This window comes from Parus major, chromosome 5 (genome assembly GCF_001522545.3).
Source record: "Parus major isolate Abel chromosome 5, Parus_major1.1, whole genome shotgun sequence".
In the NCBI taxonomy this organism is placed as follows: Eukaryota; Metazoa; Chordata; class Aves; order Passeriformes; family Paridae; genus Parus; species Parus major.
In genome coordinates this window covers 842,341-865,683 of record NC_031774.1, presented here as the reverse complement: position 1 = coordinate 865,683, position 23,343 = coordinate 842,341, and the positions used below count along the sequence as shown (strand labels likewise).

The window sequence follows — 23,343 nt, the reverse complement described above, 5'->3', positions numbered from 1 at the left end:
GTCAATTCTAGTATTTCAGAGAATTTGTTTTAGTAAAACACGGCTATCAAATAATAATAACTTTTATGGAAGAAATCTCTGCTCATTTATCAAGCCAGTTAATAGCAGAGCTGAGCAATTTACAGTTTCAAAGAGATCTTGAATATCAAATTTTAAAAAAGCTATAATCTGTAAGGCAGCCTCCACAGTGACTTAGCAGGAAGGGCTGATAGCCCAAATGAAGATATCTTAAGACCAGAAAGAACTGCTGCCCTTTTGAGTGGTCAAATTCATTCAATAATGGCTCACATTTTCTAGCATGGAACTGATCTCATAAAGCTCTCTGCAGTAAAGCCAGCCAAACAAGCAATTCTCCTAAGGAAAAGGAATACAGGTTATTCAAAGAGTAAAATATGGTACTAGATGATGTAATTATATCATACAGCATAATCTTACTCTTGTAATATTAGCACAAGATCAGCTTGGCCAGTTAGTAGAGAACAAATTGTTCTTAATATTTTGCCTCTGTTCTCAGAACATAAGGAGCAATTTTCCAATAATTTGTAGCAGAAATGGCCCAGAGAATGGTTCTCAAAACCATTAGACTGATCCTCAGGCTCCAGAAGTGCCCAAGGGCTCTCATGTCTGACCACACAAGCCAGCTGTCTCATCACAGGAAACCATAAATCAGAAAATCAAAGTTAATAGTCCAGAATAATGCTCAGGCACAAGTAATTCTCTGCAACTGCATCCCAGCATCGATTTGCAGCTGACAAGATGTTGTATATTGTATATTGCTTGATAAAATAAACCCTACCAAAGGTAACCACTAAACCCAAACAAAGCACACTTCAATGGCAGTGCTGCCAAATGAATCTTTAAAGGGATGTGGTTCCTGGGTTTGCTATGGATTTCCTGTGAAATCATTAAGAAACATGATTATGTCAATCATTTACTAAACTAGGATACTAATCTGCCTCAGATGATGACTGAGCTGCTTTTGGTTCATATTAATGAAGTATTCCTGCTGAAGTACAGGGAAGTTATATAGGCAGCTGCTCCCATCAAAAATCTTTCACATGTCTCTCAGAAACCAAAGAAATTCCCCCTTTTTGGAGAATGTATATTCTTAATCAGTTACTGAGAAATCCCATCTATAATATTAACTTAGTATTAGAAAAGGAAAGACTGTATCTGAAGAGTCTATCACAGAATTAAACACACAGATTTCTGTCTTTTGGCCATGCAGAGAAAACAGAATTCACTATAAAAATAGAATTCAGTGGTAAAATAGTTTCCTTTAAGATAGGAGTTTTACTACAGGGTTTCCTCAGTATCTAGATATTACATCTGGACTGATCAACAACCTAATCCAAAAATCATATAAACAATGCAATTCTTTTTTGGTAAAACCTTGATCCAAGAACTTTTTATGGATAGGCTCTGCATAACTACTCTGGATCCTCCTCCCAGAACAGCTGAATTTGAGTGTAATTACTATCTTAGCTAATGAGACTGCTTATATTACAAATACTTCTAGAATATTTAAATGCTATACTGTTTTTCCCCTTCAACACTGTACAAGTAGTTTTTAAAGTGGGTTCTTCTCCTTCCCTAAATTTCAGCTTCATGGCCTCACAGGTTAAAGCTAAGTCTACTCAACTTCCATCCATGGGAATAGTCCCTTTATTCAAAAAACAGGATCAAGACAAAAATATTTGTACAGCTACTTTTAAATCTATGAGTTGATGTTAGTGATTAAATAACTTAGTGACTTGACACTTGAATAATTGGCTATGTAGAGATGCACTGAAGCTGGAAAATAAAACCACAGATCACACATTCCCATGCTTTAGAAATGAAATGTAAGAGACATTGCCACTGAAAGGTGAGAGGGGTTACCTCTACACTAAAGTCTTTTAATTTTACAGGTCAGCTCGAAATGACTGACAATTTATGTGAGATTGGTTCCTGTTTGTGGGCTTTTTCTATACACTCTGTGCTCTCAGAATTACAGGATTAAAACCCATTGAAGTCAGCTGCACTTCTAAGACAAAAGACTTGCAAAGACAATTCACTGTGTTGTTCCTATTTGAAATTCACCGGTGTTGGGTTAGAGAGAAGAGCTGCTCTGATGTCAGATTTCAATGGAACAGTCACGTGCTAATGTTCATTTCCTAAGCAGCCTAAGTAGGTGCATTTGCAGCTTATTTCACCTCTTAGGAGGAAGATGAAATGCAGAAGCCCATGACAAAAGCAGTACAGAAACTCACAGCCCTCATAGCTTAAACAAGAGATGGAACACAGCTGACCTCCCAGCTTCCTCCCATCTATCCCCTTCTCAGCATATTGAGAAGAGACACCAGAGTTTGGGTCACGTATTTAAGCTAAAGATTCTGGTTTTGGAGTAATGAAAAGAAACTTTCCTAAGTTTGCCAAAGAAAGGTCAGTCTTGACCCATATGCTAGAAAGAACACCTGCTTACTGACCAGAAATGTGCTACTTTTACAGACACCTGTACACAACAAATAAATGCTGCTGGCAGTTCTGCTCCCCTCACTAGAGAACACTGAACAATTACAGCTTTTTTTTTTCCAGTAAAGCCCTGTTTGGTACTAATAATCTCATTTCCTTGCTGCTTTTCACAAGGAGAAGCGTGTTTTCTTCTGCCCCCCACCACCACCAAGTGCTGGCCATGCAATATGAGACATCACAGGGAAATGCTGTTCTCAGACATTTACTCAGTTTGATATTTCTCTCCCATACCCCTCTAACCAAGCATTTTGGGGCTTTTCTGCTATAATTGATCATTCAGAAGCCCATGGTTAAGTGTTCTAAAACTTTTTTCAGAAAAAAAGCCTCTTCAGTAGATGGACAGCAGGCAATTATTTGATTCAGAAAGTCAGGACTTGACTTTGACTCCTATTGTTATGTAAATACAGAACACATTCAGACAGCACTTGAATTACAGAATGCTGCAAATGCCTGCAAAAAGAAAATTAAAGCATAGTGTTAAAAATGTAGGCTTCCAGCTAATTTAATTTGCATAGAAGCATGAGGGATCTCAGAAATCCTAAGATAGCTCTTTTTTCTTCTATTTTGCTGCTTTAAGCTAGGATGCCAAGAGCAGGTTTGATATAAAAACACCAAGTACATGACAATACCAAAGCACTCTGTAAAAGTGACACCTAACTAATACAGCAGCTGAGCTGAGAACCCCCAGCACTGGCAGGAAATATTTGGCTAAGTACAAAACATAGACCTGCTTCCAAAACATCATGTAAGCCCTCTAAATTGAGAATGTGCAGCTCCCAGCAAGGAGGCCAAGGCTCCCAAGAAAAGGTGTGGATCTCCCCACTTCCAAACTTAAGCCCAGTTTTGGAAGAGAACAGTGCTTGGCAATGGTGCTTGGCTCGGTTTGGGTCCATGTCGTCATGATGATGCAGCAGGCTTTAAAAATCCTCTCTGGAGGCTCAACAACACGCTGAAACATCACTACAAAACCTCTGTGATTGATTGAGTCAGCCAGCATTTGAAAAGAGAACTGAGCTCCAGTATTGACTGCAGCAGAAACCTCTGCTCAAAGGTGAAAAGCAGCATTTTTCAAGGCAACTACAGCAACTCTGCCAGCCTGGGAGGCAAACACAGGTACTACCACAGGCTTCAAGCAGCTGCAGCAACTCAGCAGCTGCTCAACATTTCTGTGCATTAGAGGCACAAAGGTGCCCTCCAAGAGCAGTGAAAAATGTTTGACTGTGAATCTTGTGCAGAAATGACAGACTGCTAGAAGTCTAATGATGCCTCCTCAGTGCAAGGTCTTCATCTGACTCACACTAAAGATCAATCAGAATTGTCACACTTAATTGTTTGTAAACACCAGTTCTTTTCTCACTGGCAAATAAAAAAACCCACAGCTGACCTTGTAACTTTACTAGGGGTAAACCCAAATTTTGGGAGCATCAGGAAAATGACAAATAAGTATGTTATGTCTTTGTGCCTTTTCTCTTTTGTAAATAGCTGATAATGCAACAGTAATATTTTTTAATGGCTAAGACTACTAGCACAAAACTTACCTCCATTTGCTTAGTGCCAAAAAATATTCCTGAATTCAAGTCTGTCAGCTAATTTTAAAGTTCCACAGTACTTCCCTTTTAGTACCCATCCTGTATACACACAAACAAGAATGTGCTTTTGTATATCAATCTGAAATTGAATTCCCCACCCAAAAAAGTGAGGCCTGAATTAAGTTTAGTCAGATCTTATGTGGGACAACTTCAAATTTTATCCTTTAACAATAAATCATATTGTCTGTTTCCTGCTCAGGTTTACAAGCACTGATATTTTATCAAGAGCAAATACTGTGGAATATTTTGAGGTGCCTGCCCATTCTGCTCAAGTACTACTGTGCATAATTTCAGTCAAGCTAAATTTATTGCTAACATTTCCCTGGGGAATGGTAACTGGTGGACATTAATCATGGACAAGGTACCAGGGGAGCAATTTCTTTCTTAGGGGGTGGAGTAGGGATGGGGACCCTGCTCTGTGTTTAGCTTACACCCATTGCACTTCTTTGGGTAACTCAGACCAACTAGCCATGCATTTGGGACTATTTTAGAAGTGCATTTTTACAAAGAAAACCTTCAATAGCTAGTAGAGTTTTCCAGGGCACCTATGTGTGCTTTTCAACATTTATCTATGTCTATTTATAACATTTGAGCTTTACAGTCTTTTTTATAAATGAACTCTACCTTCCCCTAGTCACTTTTAATCCAATTATTGGTCCTCATCACACGGAGTAAGAATATCTAGCACAATCCTGCAATTAGGCAGAACTTAAAATTCCCAAAGCCACAGTCAGGACAAGAATGACAAAATTCCCCTGGTGCAATGAAACCTGCTAGATTAAGGCTCTCAGTGTAGGGCCTGCTGCTCTGATCTGGTATGAAGGAAATGTTTCCTCATGTATGAACCTGTCAGCGCTGTCAGGTTGTGCAGGGACACTTCCAAAGCACACTGCTTTTAACTAAACTATTAATTACTGCAACACCACGGAAAATCTTGGGAAGGGGTCAACTGACATAGCTGGTGGAAGGAAAACTGCAAGTTAAGCTTCCAAAAGCAAATGTGTTGCAGAAGCAATTTTTGTAAACTTCAGCTTGTATTAATTGTATATTAGAAATGCTTAACACCTTTAAGTAGCTGCAAGCCTACATATATTAAATTACCATCATTCTAGCCCCTGCTGCATTAACATCAATAGCAAGGCTGCTTGGATCTCAAGCTCCTGCATGCTGTAATGCAATCTTCTAATTATCTGTGATACAATATGAAAGAGTAACCTACAGAGACTAACCAAACCATGTTTCAGGGAAAGTTTAAAAGAAATTAATTCAGAACTGTGTCTACAATATAGTGCCCATCATATGCTGTTAAATGTGCTTACACACTTGACAAATGCAATACCATTACTAAATAGCAGCTGTTCAACTGCATAAGCATAATTTAGAGATAGCAAGAGTACCACATTTCCTCTGCAGTAATTACAAAGTGAAAAAGTTTGTCATGGGATTAATTTGAGATTTATTTTTTAGATCCAATCAGCAGTTACCTTTCATTACTAGAGATTCTCCCCCCACCCAGACCCTTTGCTGTCCCATCTGAAATGGTCAGTGCAATTAAAGCACTGGAAGAACACGAGAGTTCACAATTCTTACACTGAACATGCTCCTGCATCTGCCCATAAAAACACACAAAACCACACTGTGATGGGTAGGTAGGAATAGAGAAAAGGCAGGCCAATACTGGGTTTGAGACAACAAAAATAAAGAGGAAATCCAGCTCTATCTTCCCACACCTTTACATACAGCACCAAGTTATGTTTTTGCATTCAGACTGAAACTGCAGATAATTAAATCCCTTTAACTGAAATTCTAAATATATTCTACATACATTATTTTTCTAAGTACCTATAAACTTTTAGGTAGCCTGAGTAGACAATTTGCAGTGATAATTACCCACTCCTATTTCTACTCTACGATTTAAAAAGTACATTATTAATGCTGTGTGACCTTATTATCTAAACATACACACAAATGAACACAGATGCACATACATGGTCTGAGAGATTCCCAAGGAATCCACAGGCATAGAACCTATAGTATGTCTTCATTTAACCCTAAAAATTAAAATAATCAAAATGCTAAATTAAGAGAATGTTTTAAACACAGTTTGGTGTTTAAATGCAGTTCCACTTAACACACTGAAGTTAGCTCACGTGCTAACTTCATATCTGTCTTATCCACAGGACAGCACATACACAACAATACACCTGCCACCCCATTTTTGCAAATCTAAATTTCAAATGGAGAGTTCATTTTTATTTTGTTTAAACAGTTAAAACTGTGTTTGAAAATCTGTACTTCGAGGGTGAACAACAGCTGAAGGAAATTGACTTTGTTGCAGTCTGGACATAGAAAATCCTATAAATTGAACAACTAGGTGTAATTTTAGTCCAAATGCAAGACCTGAAACATATTTTAAGCAATGTACTCATTCTCACAAAAACCAATATAGAAGTATCAGACTGTACAGTTATTTCTTGTTCTAGTTTCACACACTGGTTATTCCTGACTATTTCAAGCACTACTGCAAACCATGAAGAACTGGACAGAGTATGTTGTCCTAAGTTTCATCCAGATACATTAAAGGAATCAAAGGAGGTAAGACACTTGATCCTCCATCACAGTATTAAAACTTCAAATTAGCTGATTAGAGGAATAGTTTGAATTAAGGATAAAAGCTATGTACATTAAACATACATACAAGGTGTTTTACTGAAACTCAGAGCCAGGGTAAAAGCATGAGTAAAATGACCACGCATCCTCAGCATACTAACTCTTTTCCTTTTGGAGTACAGAGATGTTAAAGCTCTGAAAGCCTTGAGCCCAGCAATCTACAAGAGCACTGGTTGCAGCACCTGCCCCCAGATCAGCAGGGTGTTGTGCTCACTGGAACTGGTGCAAACTAAGATGAATGTACAGCCCCTGTCACAGGGCTTGTCCAATCTGCTTCTAAGGGAACAGAGACAGCCCAGTTTTCACACTTCAGGTTAGTAGTGAGGTCTAGCAAACAGTCTTGTCTCAAGATGCAACAGGACTCCAACCTAGAGAAGTTATTACTGAAAATTCTGCACAAACTTTAAAACCAACACCTTTCTACTTCTCTGCCTAACCTAAAATGTAATATTTATGATGTTCAAATGAACCCTGGAAATGCATCCATGCTTTTCTATTATGAATATTTGTCATTACCAAACCAGCTAAACCCCAATACAGATCAGATTCAAGTTACTGTAAGATTTCCTCATGTGTAAACTTCATGTATATAATGTACACAAAGCAAATGCTACCTTTGCACTGTTGTGCAGCTATGGATCAATGCATATTCCTTCTTCTCACTTTTGAATTGTTTTATATAAGAAACAAACGAACAAAAAAAAAAGTCATAGGATATTAGGTACACGTCATTGCAGAAGTCCAAAATTTCACTGGATATGGAGCTCCCAACACTGAAGTGAGAAAAGTCAAGAAAAAATGAGGCAGAAACCCAATGCACACTTGTAAATGAAGACCACTGGTACTAAAAGAACACAGGAATGCCAGGGGGAAGGGCTTGCTCCCACAGACCTCCCAGCTAAGAAAAGTCACTGGACTTCATCCCAGCCACGATTCGTGACAGAGGGAACTGAACTTCTGCACATTCTGCAGCAAATAGTCACATATTTTATGTAGTAGCATTAGCAGAGGTCTAACAGAGAGTGTTCTCTCAACCATCACACTTCTCTAAATCTGAATAAAGAACATCAGGAAACTCAACCAGCTGGCAGTTGGAAGAGATGTAGAAAAGAATCAGAAATTACAATTATAGTTTCCTTCTCCCAAGCAGATGGAGAACCAACCAATAGCAAATACAGGGTATACAAGAAACCTGTTTTTACTTGTGGTTCTTCCAGGTTCAGACGTAAGAAGCCCAAGTTTGTGCCTGACCTGACACACAGATTCACCCCTCAAAATATCAACAAAGAATCAACAAATGACTTCAACAAAAGAAAGCACACAATGAGAGTAAGTTTTCACTGTCCTTGTTACATTTGAAAGTGAGACTTCAGAAGTGTTGTGAACAAGAATACATAGCTACCATGTCTAACAGGGATATATATTTCTGTCACCCCACATGGAAAGAATACAACAGAACAGGAAGTAGTTTGTGTTTATTCATGTGTAAATAGCAACACACTATAGAAGAGGGTTCAGAATAATCTCTTCATTAGGCATCCCTTCCACTTCAAAAACTTGCTAAAACTTCCCCACAGTATTTTTAATGATCAAATACAGAAAACAGAATTCTGAAGAAACCCACTAGCGTTGTACTGCACGCATCTTCTCAAACTACAAATGTCAGTATGTGGGCAACTTTCTGATATTACACAGCTTGTAGGACCAGGGGAACTATGCAAGATGTACACACCTGTATTGACATTTTGAGCAGAAGAGACAGGAAAAGAAGGTGCATTCACTTTCTAGTGCAAGTCTACAATAATCACACAGACAGAACAACATTTATTAACAGGAATGGAACAAGTCCACACATGAATAAGAAAAGATCATAAATAATACAGTTGTAAAAAAGATTGAAAATCTCAGACTGAGGTAGTCAAGACTGTGCATTATGGGTATTTGTACAGAGCACCTGTACAGCAGTTTCTCAAAGCAGAAGCTTACCATGAGAAATGTGGCTGGCTAGTGGGGTGGGCATGGATTATCATGGGGATGCCTTCCGTTAAGAAATTCACTAAGAGCAGCTGGTGATACACACAATAGTTTCAGTTGAAAGTGCCACTAAACAGAATCTCAGCCAAGAAGTCTATTCTACTTTGACTTCTGATTACTTCATCCTGACAGAAGTCTGTTCCCATTTTTCCCCAAGCAGAGTAAGTTTGGTGATATGTACAACATTCTCTTTTCTGAATTCGCAACCAACTAAAGTAAAACAGGGGAAGAAAATGCTTTGAAGAAACACAGACATTTTAAACAAAAACAATCATTTTTCTAAATGGTTTTATTTACATTTTTCATATACAAGTACGTTAAATGATACATTCTGACTAGTATCCACACCAGTGTGAATTACATGGATTAAAGATACTGATGTATTGCATATGATGAAATGCAAAACAATCAACCCTAAGCTGTGGTCCCACCCCTTGAATCCTCATACAGCATCTGGTTTGTTACCAAGACATTTAAAATTCAAAGTGTCCATATGAAAGAAAAATTATCTAAACAAATGTATCTGGTTGCATTTCGTTAGGACAAGCAATTACACAGGAGTCTTACTTGCAAAATTCGCAAGACAAAAAAATACATTTTAACAGCCAAACCTTTTACATGCACGTTACCAGCTTTGTATTTATTGTTTCTAGACTTGGGCTACTTGTCACAACTGTCTTCTGGATATGATTTTTAGGTCTTTAATTATAGCAACCTTTTAACCCCTACTAACAACGGTTCAAAGTGACCAGGATATAATGTACACTCAATAAAAAAGATAAAAGGTGTGGTGTGAACTGGCCTGAAGCATTCAGGAGAATTACAGAGGAAAGTTTCCACTCAGAGTAACTGGAACTTAAAATTCCTTAGATCATTTAAAAAAATGTTGCAGATACCTGAATACAGTTTAATAAATGTGCCTAAAAGGATTTTCAATCTGGTGACTTCTCAAAGGAAACTAGCAGAGAAAAAAATGACAACTTTAAATGCTTGCTTCAGAACTACTGAAGCATTTATGACACTGGTAAAGTAAATGTTCTTTCATGAGCATGAAAAGCATTATCAGGACTTTCTGTGTCTAAAAGATGGCTCAAACAGTCAAAGTGACAAAGGAAATAGTAACAGACAGCTGGGCCTATGGGATCATAGGGTATTAAATTGGATTTATTTTCACATTTCTGTAGCACTTTTTAGCCAGGTGCCAAAAGCACTTTAATCACTAAAGCAGCCTCACAACAACCCTGTGAGGTAGGTAGGTATCTGTTTTGTAATGGCAAACAGGTTAAATAACTTACCCAAGGAGACACAGCACATCAGCAGAGCAGGCTAGAGTCCAGACTGTGTGATCTATGAATTTAACATTATGGAACATGTGGAGCTGAGACTTAGACACTCCTTTATACAACTGTGAAAGAGTCAAGTTTTCTGAGAGGAGGTTTTTTATGAGAAAGGTATCGAGAGAGAAATGTACTTTAAGTAACCAGAAAAAACAAGAGTCTGGGAAGAGTAGCACCACTGTTCCCCTTCCTAAATTTTAAGAGATGCAGGATAGCAAGTTAACTATTTTACTTGTTTAAATACTTATCAAATCCAAAACTCTACTTAGATGTTCAAATAGTACAACCCAAAAACAGCTGTGAACTGGGAGCTGTTTCATCCACTTATATTATTTCTACGTCCTGTAATTCTTCTTTGAAGGTCAGAAGAAATAAGAACCAGCGCAAGAATCCAAACATTTTCATCAGTTTCAACTTTAATAGTGTAATTCCCATTAACAAACTGTCAAAGCATGCTCTTCCTAATTAATCTCCATCTTCTGCTGACTGACCTAACTAGTCCCAATGCAGAGAGCAGAGCGTATAAATGAGGGCCTGGCACAGAAAATGGTAAATGTGAAGTATTTGGTTACTTCAGCACACCCAGTGTATCAGTTGCAGTGAGCTGGATGATACACTAAGAACTGCTCTCCACTGTATTCCACTAGGGAACACAGTCATACACAAAAAGCAGAACAGTCAGTGAGCTGAACAAACACAGCCGTAAAACCGAGAGGTGATCACAGCAGTAAGGCCTGCACTTACAAGTTATACATTACAAAAGGAACTGGCACATGCAGTTCTTGTCCAGATAGTTTCTGTCCAGATAGATATCAACAATTCCTACTGAAGACTGGAAATGACTAAAGGGAACACATTTGTTAAGTCAGACAAAGGGGAATTTAAAGGCTTGGAGAGTACAGCTGTTAAAGGGCTAATTTCTTCTTTGTAAGGCTATTTTCATAACCCTTACCCTGGCTCATCTTCCAATATACCCCAGCTAGTTAATGCTATTCAGCTCTGATTTATGTCTTTCAGAGGGCAAAATTCTCTAGTGAAAGACAACCTTCCAGAAAAGAACCCCAATTTCCCTCCCCCTTCCTGTCTTTCTGGGATTCAAAGAGGAAACTTTTTCATGTTAAAGAGTAAAATACTTGTTTTGATATCAGAGGAAATGCAGGTAACAGACGACTGAAGATTCTGCAATTTTCAGATTTCAATAACAAGGCAGCAAAATAAAAAGCAGTGCTGGAGATCTCCCACAGGTTTATTTTACTAAGTCACGGCTAGAAAGTTCTATACTTCTCAACAGCCCAAGAAAAGCTTTTTAGCAGGAGGAAGACTACTAAAATTGCCATAGAAAAATGCTTTTGGAAAATACTTATACTCCTTTTACATCTTAAGGCTGCAATAAAAGAATTCCACTGCTTAGACAGCCTTCAAAAATTAACTGGTCTTAATTTAACCACAATGTTAAAAGAACATTTGATAAAGTATTTTGATTTGAGCTCACCCAGATGGATTGGAAAAATGATATGCAACTGAAAACAACACTGAGAACAGCACCCAATTGTGTGAGTGCATTGTTTTTAAAGAGAAATTAGGAAATGTTATTTCAGCCTATAGCTATATATGCTCACACATGCTTTAAAAAAAAAAAACAGAGCAAAGTGTATTTCTTCATTTGTAAATTGGCCACTTTATCAGTTGTAGTATGCTACTGTAACCAGGAAAGCTGAAAATTAAGTCATAACTGCGAATTTTAAAATTTGGCTGTTGAGATAAAAGATAAACTTCTGAAAATTACCCTCTTACATTTCTTTGAAATATAACCCTCTTCAGGTGTAACCCCTACCAGAAATTTACAGTTCCTAGTTTTCCACTGTTTTGAATAATAGAACTATATATTCCATTTCTCTAATATTTGAAGTGTATTAATAAGCAGACACACAAGAAATGGTGATGGTTATGACAATTCTTTCCCTCTCAGATTTATCTCGTGTTCCCCTGGTAAACATAAATGCTGAGGTACTGATCTGCCCTCCTTGAAAGAGCAGGGAAAAAATTCTACCCCAGACTGTTACAAGCTTTGCCACTGTTAATGTTTCTAAATACTCTTAGACTATAAATTAGGGGAGGTGATGTCAGTCAGTTCATCTCTGAAGGTGATTTAAGACAGGAAGCTTTACACTGGTAACAGGACTTTCTGCTGAAGGATGTACAGTATAGTGCTGGCTTTCTGAGATGGCCTTACCCAACCCTTAAATTTGAGGCAAGGGAAAGAGAAATGTTTTCAAAAAGCACAGAAATCAGGTAATTTAATGCAATTATGAAATTAGATTAGATTCTGAATACTAGAACCTGTAGCAAACACTTCAGGGTACAAGAGGCTAATGGATTTGGCTGCAGGGTCCAAAAAGGAAAAATATGTATTTGTATGTTAGTCCATCTGCAATCTCCCAAATATGAATAACCACCAACGTTCTACTGCTGCTACAAACCCCCGGAAACAAGATAGTGAAAACTCTATATATTTAATTTGGTAGCATTCAATTTAGATGAGACTATTTTGCACTGTAGCATCTTACTATGAACTGCAATATAAAAATTTCTGTTAGATTCCCATGATCCCAACTTTCCTTATCTTCCAAATTTACTGCCAGACATTTCTGGATACGTAATTTAATGTAAAATAAGATATAATAACTATGCAATGAAATGTCACATCATATGAAAGAAAAAGAGTTCATTTCTCATCTACAGAATACAGGTCCCCACCCCTGAATTTTAACATATACATAAAATCTGTCTCAAGGAAAATGTGCAGCCGGAAGATGCCCACAGAAAACATGTGTTTTAGTATTCAATAACAGCTACAGAAAGGAATCAAACCAAAATGAACACCACCACCCCACCCCATGATCATACAGGGAATTTCATGGCATGTCATTAGAGACAGTTCAACTGATCAATGCACTTAGTGGTAAGTCTTTACCCAGTTATGGAAACAATCACAATTTGTTGGGATTTTTAAAAGCTAATGAGTTGGGCTAATGCATTCTCATTCCAGAAATTAGCTTCCATCCCCACACCCTCCCTGCAAACACTGTTCACAGAAAACACAATTTCCTAAGAAAGCAAAAAAATAAAAAATAAATAAAAGAACCAAATATTTAGAGAAAGTCACTCAAATAAGTTTGTATGTGTAAATAAAAAAAAAGTCCTCTAAGTAAATGACACGGGAGGCAATAAATTGACACGACAAGCAAATAAAAGGCTAAAGCACTCCAATACCATTGAAACAGTTTTAATGTTGTTGCAATTCCATAATGCAACAATCATCAACTCATAAAAGACCCAATACTTGAGAATTCATTTTAATCATTCCTTCATACCTATTTTACAAAATAAAGGCAAGGCATATTTAAAATCCCCTTTCCCCTAGATATTATGTGCCTATTTACTCATGCTTATAAAAATATAAATTTAAAATCCTATGAAATTTTATATAAGAAAAAAATGTAAAAATATTAACCTCTGCTTCAATGTACAGTTTCCAGAATCTGCCAGAACTGGGGAACTGGGCAACAAGGCGTTCATAGGTCTTCCGTGCTTTGTCTATAGGCTGATTCTAAAAATTGAAAATCAAAACAGCATTTACAATATTATGATTTATGTAAATGAATATGTTGATTTTACTCCAGAACCAAAGAGTGTGAGTGGACCATAGATAAGGAAATGTAATCCTATATCACTAAACCTGTGCCTCTCGAATGAGAATGCTCCAAGCGTCAAGGTCATATGGGTTTTCTTCTAGTTTCTTTTCAGCTTTCTTCACTTTTTCTGGGACATATTCCGCAGTCTAGAAAAATTAAAAAGAAGACATAAGAGATCACAAGCAGTGTTTGAAAAGTTCTCTCCCACCTACACAGTCAAGCTAAAGATAACATTTCTGACAGTGTAATATTCCAGAGCTCAGCTTTTAAGATGGAGTTTCTAAACTGGAATTCAGCTGCAAAACAAATTGTCCCAGGAAGATAATGCACACTTAGCACAAGTTCTACATGTTATGGACATCAAGATGTTAGACTAAACCAATTCAATGTCTCTGAAACATGAGAACAAATTTGAGTTTGCCAGAATATTTACTGCACTATGAAACATTTTTACCAACCTGCAACTTTACAATGCAAGAAGTAAATTCAGCCCAGTATTTCTATTACAGAGCTCAGGCAAACAAATCCAGGTTACTGCAGGAGTCATTCTGCACATGGAGAACAGCAGGTATTTGGTATCACATGTTTAACAAGAAAGCTAGGAGATGATTGTTTAGCAGAAACAGATACACACTGCCCAAGCACAATTTCTTTGTTCACTTTCTGACCTCTCAATCCTACTGATGCCTTCCTGAGTTTTGGCACTGAAACCACCTTTTTCTTTTTAACATTAAGGCATTCCTATTGAAGATTATTTCAAAGCTTTTTTTGAGGCTAAAAGCTTTACCAAATTGAATGCAAACTTGTTAACATAGTTAACAGTATAATATAGGTTTAAGAGTTCTTTCAAACACTTTTGGAAATAATCTGCTTTATGATTTTCAGGTTTTTTTTTTTTCCTAGATCTACCATTGTTAAATCAGAGTAGAATAAAAAAAATTACAGTGTCAAGATCACATAGAGACACCCTCAAAATACATGCTTGGTACAGCCCTAAATGATCCAAAGTTTATTATTAAGCCTGAAATATTGTTCTGACCTGGAAGCAACTTATTTACTAACTTTCCAAACCTGGCTCATTTTTAGGCAGATAATAGCAATACAAAAACCACACCAAATAAATTCTTGCCTTTGTGAGATGAAACATTAGTAACCCTTAAATCATTACTCTAAGACCCTGTTGGTGAAATTTTCCAATTTAACTATATAATTACTGTTAGGATATTCATCTGTAATGTATACTGCAGGGGGACTGATTCACTATGCAGGAAATTCTAAAAAAAAAACCCCAAACCCTGGCATTTGCTAGATTATTTCAGGGAACTGATTTTAGCTCTTAATATCAAATCTAGATCCCAGAATCACAGGATGGGAGGGATCACAGTGGGTCAACTGGTCCAACCTCCCTGCCCCACCAGGGCCATCCCAGAACATCCTTCTGAAGCTGAAAAACACAAACAGCACAGAGAGAACCAGCACATCTCTCTCAAAGGTGCCATCACCACTCCAGAATGAGAAGGTAACTATACTAGTTCTGAATATTTTATGGTATTGCTGGTTTTGTGTCAGTCCTATTAGGAAGATATTATTCAAAGCATACGCCTTTAAAGGTATTTTTTAATAAAGCTACTTATAAAATGGAAAAAGTATCAAAAATGCTGCAGAACTGTTAAATGGACATGTAGTGACAGATATTCAATAAAGGGAAAAGCAAAGAATCAGTAGGCTGGGATTTATAGGAGTTTAAAGATTATTATTCCTCTTGATTCACTTCTCAAGGAATTTTTAACACTAATTAATGCAAAGCAGCATAGCTTGGAAGTCAAATATCAAATCCCACAGCAAACTATTATAAAATTAATTTGATTTAAAAAATCTAAGTAGCTCAAAGCTGTCAGCTCTAAAGTAGTAAATTTAAAAACTGCCATATGAATAGTTTCACACCCCCTAAGTCCATCAAAATTTTGATTTTGTAGTACCAGGCTGTAGTTCAACTGGTACAGGCTGAAGATTTAAAACAGTATAAAATGAACTAGTAGTTTTATTTCTTCCTAAATGACATGCATAAACATAATTCAGTTTCCAGAAACAGCACTGAAGCAGAAATTTCTGAAGTTTATTTCTATAAGCTACCCCTACACGTGACCCAAAGCTGAAATGCTGCTTATCAATAAAGCACTAACTCTAATACATCAGTGGGAAGCACTGCATCTTACTAGAACCATACCAGTGAAATCTGCTTGTCTCAAAGAATTTATTCTGGATACATTCAGACAGAAATGCCTGGCAGATGTGCCATTAATGTCTGCTACAATAAAAAGGACCCCACCCTACAAAAACACAAGGTCCCGCACTGTAAGTACTGACTTTTAAACAAGATAAAGTAGAATGGGCCACTGAGGCACCTTTCAACTATTATAGCAGTAGTTTAGTTGTGTTTCCTCAAATCTTTCCACGTGACAAAAAAACTAGCATTTCACTGCAGTGGCAGCTGAGTTAAGACTTCCAGGAATTTGATTTCACCTATGCAGATACAGGGTCATAAACTCAGAAAGGCAGAAACAGCTCAGGAAAACCAGATGGGGATAAGATTCACAACCATTACCATCCTAAATTAATTTTATATGTTTGATACACGAATCAATCTGTGCAAGAAGAACAATAATTTTACTGGAAAATAAAATGGACCGATTTTCTACGCTGGCAAATGTTTAGCAGCAGCAGGTAAAGCTCTCTATTCAGCTATACAAGACCAATTATAGGCACCCTAGAGAATTGAAAATAACCCTATGATGATCAGTTTTAAACTGGACTGCCTGCACTTGCTTGTACCTTAAGGTCACACAGAATAAAATGCTCAGCTTCTTAGAGGCAGTGAGAACTCCCTCTCCACCTCCAGCACAGATAAAAACCGTCCACATCTCAGGGACACACTGCACTTCAGGCAAATCAGTGTCCTGGTTCTACCTAAGCAAAAATAAGACCTCACTGTATCTTCACAAATAATCATTCTAATATCCTGGAGGAATCAACACCTAGGATTTTCTGGGTGTGAGCAAACACCCCTTGTGAGGACTAACAGCTACTGCAAGCACACAACAAAATGGAAGCAAGAACTTGACTTTTAACCCAACTCAAGTACAGCCAGGAAGACGTGATCTTAGTTTTGAGAACTTTATGTTAACTACTTTTTGTGCTTACAGATGCTGTTATCACAGTTCAAGGCCATATAGCTTCTGATCACGTATTTCTCGTTGTGCTGCCTGCACAATAGCCAATATCCAAACCTGTGAATGTGTAATTCTTGGGTGCACACTGCCATTATCCTGCCACTAGATAAGCATTTCCAGATAAGCTCATCCTGTAACAAGCCAGTTCAGCGAGTTAAATCAGCAGGAAAAATAATCCTGTTAGAAAAGTGATTAACTTCCTAATGGTTCAACCCCCTGGTTTCAGGATGAGATTTAGAAAAAAGAATGCAAAACCATTCAGGACTCTAGCAGCCCCAGCTTACACCACTTTAAATACCATCAAACTGAACCCAATCAGATACTGGATTTTAACTTTTCTTTACTACCTGTGAAAAATATTGCACAGAGACTGTAAAAAAATTTTTTTCCTCTGCTTTTGTTAACTAGAACTGATCTCTACATCATCTGGATCCTATCCCATAAACAACTCTTTGAAGGTCAAAGAATTATTTCAGCACTTAGGGTTTCTACAAATTATTACCACCTAGTCTGGTTCATAACTAACCTTATATTATTTATACATTGACAAATAGCAATAGATTTAAAGTTTCACAGAGACACAGAAATATAAAAAGATCTTTCCAAAATCTGAATGGACCTAAACCCAAATTTTCTAGGAAGAAATCTAGGAACTCCTTTCTGAAAAAGACATCAACTGCATAAAATCCAACTGTGAACTCATAAAGAACGTCTGAGGGAAAAAAACCAAAGGAAATAAAGTTCACTTTTAGCATTTGCTTATTTATCAATCACCACACCAAGGGAATATTCTTAGTTTATACCATATTCATAAAATCAACAGTTTCCTCAGGCCTCTTGAATGAATCTTCATGACTCCAAAGTGTCTTAGAAAACACTTAAACACCTTTAAATTATTTTCAACAGTAAATACATCCAGTTAAGGCATCCTCCTGTTTCCACAAAAGGATCCTCTGCAGTGAAAGGGAAATGTGTTTAAAACAACTGTTATATCCATGGAGTGGCCAGTTCAAGATGCTTTGAGAACTACCACTAATTATGAAATAAAAAACTTCTACAAACCAGATATGAAGGCTGTTGTATACAAAAAGACAATAATTCTAATGGCTAGTTTAATCAAGTTGATTCAATATCCAAAAGGAGTTTTCTGGACATTAAGACAGAAGCCAGTTTGGTGGTTTTGGCTGGATGTTGCACACTTTAGCACAGCCTGGCCTGTAACAGACACAGTGAATAAAATTCCAACTATATTAACATGTAACTTAACAAGTATTAGTTGTTGTCCACTAACAAGACAAGTTAGTTGTCCAAATGGCTAAATTTACAGGTTGGTTTAGTCTAAGGCTTTTTTCCCTTAAAGTTTTTTTTTATAGCTGCCTGTGCAGAGAACAAGTTTTAAAATCTTTTTCTCACATCCCTTCACTGGGGGAACTGCAGTTTGAGTTTATCAATCCTTGCACTTTCTTACAGGTTTTTAAACCACTTCAACTGTGAACAGCCTTGAAATAATTGTATTCTTTAAGACTGGATCTCTATGAACAGACATAGCCCAGCATACTCATCTTGACCAAAAAGAGTACTTTTGTAAGTACTGCCCTATCCCAATATAATCTGGGGTCAAAACTCTACATAAATCAAAAGTTTTAGATTAGTAATGATTACCATTCTTTCCTCATAGAACTATTTCTGAAATGTTGGACTGACACATTTTCACTTGAACTTCTTACCAGTATACCTGGAATTTACTGACTCTGGAAATACACCTAAATTATAATTTATTTATAACTGTGTAAAAATTGTTATTAAACCACTGCATTACAAACTCAGACGCTTTCCTTCACTAATTCTTGTACTCATTCTGACTACTCTTAAAAGAGGTTTCTCTAAAATGGCTCCTTCTATAATGTAAAACTCACACAATCCTGCAAGAAAAATCTTTCAGCACTGCATTCAGTGACATGTATTTATAAAATACTTTGAAGAAGCTAAGTACTAACTACAACATTTACTACTGTCTTTAGCATGCAGAAACTTTCATGATGTACCACATCAAACAGACACAATATAAAGAGAGGAAATAATCAAAAGGAACAAAAGTACCATCAAGAAACCAGAACAAACTGTTTATGAGGTATTTTCTATAGTCACAGAGACAATACAGACATAATTTTTTCCACTACTTAGCCTTAAACCAGATCCATATTCATGTAATAAAAAATGCATCCAGACTGGGGTATGTATCTTAGAAACAGTAACTGGAAGTGTGAAATGCATGCTCTAACCTTAAAAGATTAGAAGGCAACTAATGCAGGGACAAAGCAAATGTTATGTGATCTTCAGATGAAGTTGATGCCTGGCAAGTGTTTATGAAGTGGGGGAAAAGAAGTGGGGAATTTAGGTTTTGTTAACAAGCACATGAAACAACCACCACAACCAAAATGGAGCTGGATGTGTACATTAAGGACCACAAAACATCCACAGGTGCAAGGATGGGCTCTATGTAACCCTGACATGTTAGGTTGGGAAGAGCCTGCCCGGGAAGTTTCTGGTAAACAGTGGCAGATGCAGCCTTTCAGTCTCCAAAAGTGCATTTCTATGATACAGACACAGCTAAGTGTTTGGTATTCCAGAAACTGACGCTGGAAATTCTGGTTTGTTAAACATCATGGAGGCCTTGCCAGGCGTTTGGCAGGGGCCTGACAGTTTTTAAGTCCTCACATGATTTCAGTGTCTCTTCAGGACTAATTTTGGGCCCAGCACAATTAGTATGGAGCAAGAATTTAAAATATACTCAGAGTTGTGGCTGCATTTGTCCTCCTGCTCCAGTCTGTTCTACAATAACAATGAGGAGACAACCTACATAACAGATTAGGCTCCTGACCCACACAGTAAAGCAGCCCAAAAATTCTTGGAGCTAAGCTTGGCCTAGAGGCAGTAAAGCCACGTTTGAACTGCAGTGCACATGGTACAATAAATCCTCCTAAAGCCCACCTATGTCTTAAACCTTACATTGCCCTTTACCCTCCCTCCCTTTCACCCTACAATCAGCATTCCACTCTGCTCCTCCTTTCTACACTACCACAGCTCTGTACTTGCTGCAGACAGCACGGCAATTTGTTATACACCTTGCTGCTTTTTGGCAGTGCCTTCCAAAAGCTGGGATTTGGGAAGCAAGATGCAGAACCCCTTGCCTGAGAATGGGTCTAAGCTAAGAGCTCTGCCTTGTCTAAGATTTCTCACCTGCATCACACACTCTCACATTTACACCTAATGCACAGCACAGATGCAAATTTACTGTGCAGTCCCCGTTTCATATGAAAATGACGCCCAAAACCTCAGAGCTGGGAGCAGCAGATGAAACCTGAAACAGGAAAGGCAGCTGCAATCCCACCTCTGCCCAGCTTCAGCTTCCTACAGCAAAGCATATTTAGAACCCTTAGAACACTGTGCACTCTAAGTTTGAGGCCTTTCAGCCAGCACTAGCTTAGTGTAGAGCAGCTGCAGTGTGAGTGCCCCCATCAGAAGGCTCTGCTGCTCCTGCCTCCAGGGACACTGGATTTAGATCCCTCAAGCCATGTCAGACCACAGCCAAAGTCACTGAAGGGACTGAGTGGGAGCTTCTGTGCTGAAAACTCCATGGCAGGGTTGCTAAAAAAACTGGGATCTGGATGTGGCCTATGGCAACAGCTGGAATCAGAAACACAAGTCTGACAGATGAGAAGAAAACTGTTCTTGAAAGTAAGAAAACTGATGGGAGGTAATTGACCATAACAAAATTAGAGACCTGTAGGAAATTAGAATCCAGAGGCCTTCATCAAGAGGATAGAGCAATATAAATAAATTTTTAAAAAAATAAAATTAACCCAACCTATAGGAATACCCAACCTACTTTTTTTTTAATCTGAAGTGCACCCAACAAGAAGACAGCAATAATAATGAGCAAAAAAAGGGCCCAAGTGCCAAATCACAGGTTAGCCTACGTGCCTCACACAGGCTGCAAATAACAATTTACAGGTTTGGAAATGCTAAACCCCTCTGAGATATGGCATAACAGTATTATACCTGCCACTTTTATGCTGTATATAGACAATAACTCAACCTTTTGCTTACCAAATTCTCCCTTGCAAAATAAAAGAAAGCCTAAAGTCTGCATGGTTAAAGTTAAACAGTAACCCTTTATGAGCTATAGAAATACACATGCTAACAAACAGTTTAATTAAGCTATGAAACATCAATGCATTCTTGAAAACATACTGGAGTGGGAAGATTAAACTGGAACATGCTACACAGCAGCATTAACAAAATTTTGCTGTGGCACATTCTTCTTTGCAGCCATGTATCTTGTGAAGAAGGGAGCCATTCTGAAGACCCTCTTGCTCAAAAATACTCCCAGTATACTTTACCAGCCTGATCAACTTGGAGCACACAGGAAATTTTGGGAATTAACCTAACGAGGCAGAAACTAAGTGTTATATACTCTCATCATTACATTTCCTATAGTCACTCCACCAGAGTAGTGATCTTATAAAATTTACACATTACCTTTTAGGGGTGCAGGCCCAGACATTCAGAAATTCACCTGCTTTGTAAGAAACTAACATTCTACAAAAAAAAAAGCCACTTCAAGAAATATTAAGGCATTGGTTTGATTTTAAGTATTTCTAAAGGCTACACTGGCCACTAAGACACATGATTGTTATCAATAACTCTTCCCTCAATCAGGAACTTTAATCTCCACCCCTCCAGTTAATACCGATTTTAAATATAAACCAAACTACTAAAAAGAAAAAGCCATTTTGGAGAAACTCTGCTAGTAAAGTGGAAATCGTTCACAGTAATACCAAATTTAAAAAAGTGTTACCTCCCCAAAAATTTAATAGGGTAAATACATACTATAGTAAAACTAGCAAACAAACAAACCAAACTGAGCTGAAACTAGTTATTTCACAGAATCCCAGAACTATTTGGTTTGGAAGGGAGCTCCGGAGATCCCCTAGTCCAACCCTCCTGCCCAGGGCAAGGTCAGCTGCTGGAGTAGGTTACACAGGAATGCGTCCAGGTGGGTTTTGAATTCGTCCAGAGAGGGAGACTGGAGCCCTCCTGGGCAGTGCTCTGCCACCCTAAACGTAAAGTTCTTCCTCGTGTTGAGGTGGCACTTCTTAGGTTTTACTTTAGTTCCCTGCTGAACTAAATGAACGCTGTACCACAAGGAAGACCCTTTATCATATACACACGTTTGTTGTTTCATGGATTAAGTGTATTTGAACAACGCTTTATTCTAGAGGCCGAACGTATCGTTAAAGAGGCCTTCTCCATTAAACGCCTGAGCTCAGCCAACGCTCACTTTACATAACACCGCAAACTGCCGCTGTAAACAGCTTGTCCGGGTTGCAATCTTCTTCCCGAAAAACTGCGTTGTACTTAGCGAGCACGACCGAGCGAGACCGAGCCCGCGGGGCTGCCCGGGACGAGCACTGTCCACTGGCCCTGAGCCGGGAAGGCGAGGGCTGAGCGAGCCGGAGCTCCCGGAGCGTCACCGCCTGGGCCGGGCCGACTCTGCTCCCCGCTTCCCCCGCTCGCCGACGGGGCACAGCAGCTCCTTCCGACGGACGGGAGGGCAGGGGAGCCTCGGCCGGGCTCAGGGCCCGGGGCAGAGCCGCGCTGCCCTCGGCCCCGCCGCACGCCCGCCCTCGCCGAGCCCACACCGCACCGCTCCCTCAGGGCGCGGCCTGCGCTCACCCGGCCCCCGCTCACCTGATCACCGGCGGTTCCCTCTCCGGACATGGCGCGTTCAAACCGGGCTGGGGCGCGGAGCCCCGAGCGGGTTAAAACCTCTTAAAAACGCTCCTCCGGCCGCAGCCGCCGCGCCCGGAGAGCGGCAGCGAGAGAGCGGCAAAATGGCGGCTGCAGCTCCGGCCCGGGGGCGGGGGAGCGGCGCTGGCGGGAGGAAGTGCGTCATCGCGGCGCGCGGGGGCGGCCGGAAGTGGGCGGGAAAGCGCGCTGAGGGCGTCAGGGCGCGCTGAGCAGCCGCTTCCTCTCCCCGCTCATCTTCATCTTCCCGCTCCTCTTCCTCTCCATTTCCCTCCCATTTCCCTGTCCCTTCCTTCCGTTTCCACATTGAGGGGGCAGAGCGGTCTCCCCGGAGCCGCTCATGCCCCACACGGGCAGGATGAAGCCGCGATACCGTGCCTTGCCCGGCCTGGAGCCGTGCTGAGGGTGGTCCCGGGGGCCGCGCTCATGGCGCTCGCAAAAGGGACGGAGGAAAAGGGGGGAG

At 39.1% G+C, this 23,343-nt stretch overlaps 1 protein-coding gene across 1 annotated transcript in view; it reads right to left on the bottom strand.

Moving 5' to 3' along the window:
* Window positions 1-23,034, bottom strand: part of CSTF3 (cleavage stimulation factor subunit 3) — a 47,516-nt gene extending 24,482 nt beyond the window's left edge. Inside the window, exons 1-3 of the mRNA XM_015630564.3 lie at window positions 22,824-23,034; window positions 13,884-13,985; window positions 13,659-13,754 (exon numbers count right to left, since the gene is read on the bottom strand). Of these exons, the coding sequence (XP_015486050.1) occupies window positions 13,659-13,754; window positions 13,884-13,985; window positions 22,824-22,853 (228 nt within the window). The 5' untranslated portion in view covers window positions 22,854-23,034. The remainder of the gene's footprint in view (window positions 1-13,658; window positions 13,755-13,883; window positions 13,986-22,823) is intronic.
* Window positions 23,035-23,343: the final 309 nt, after the last annotated feature.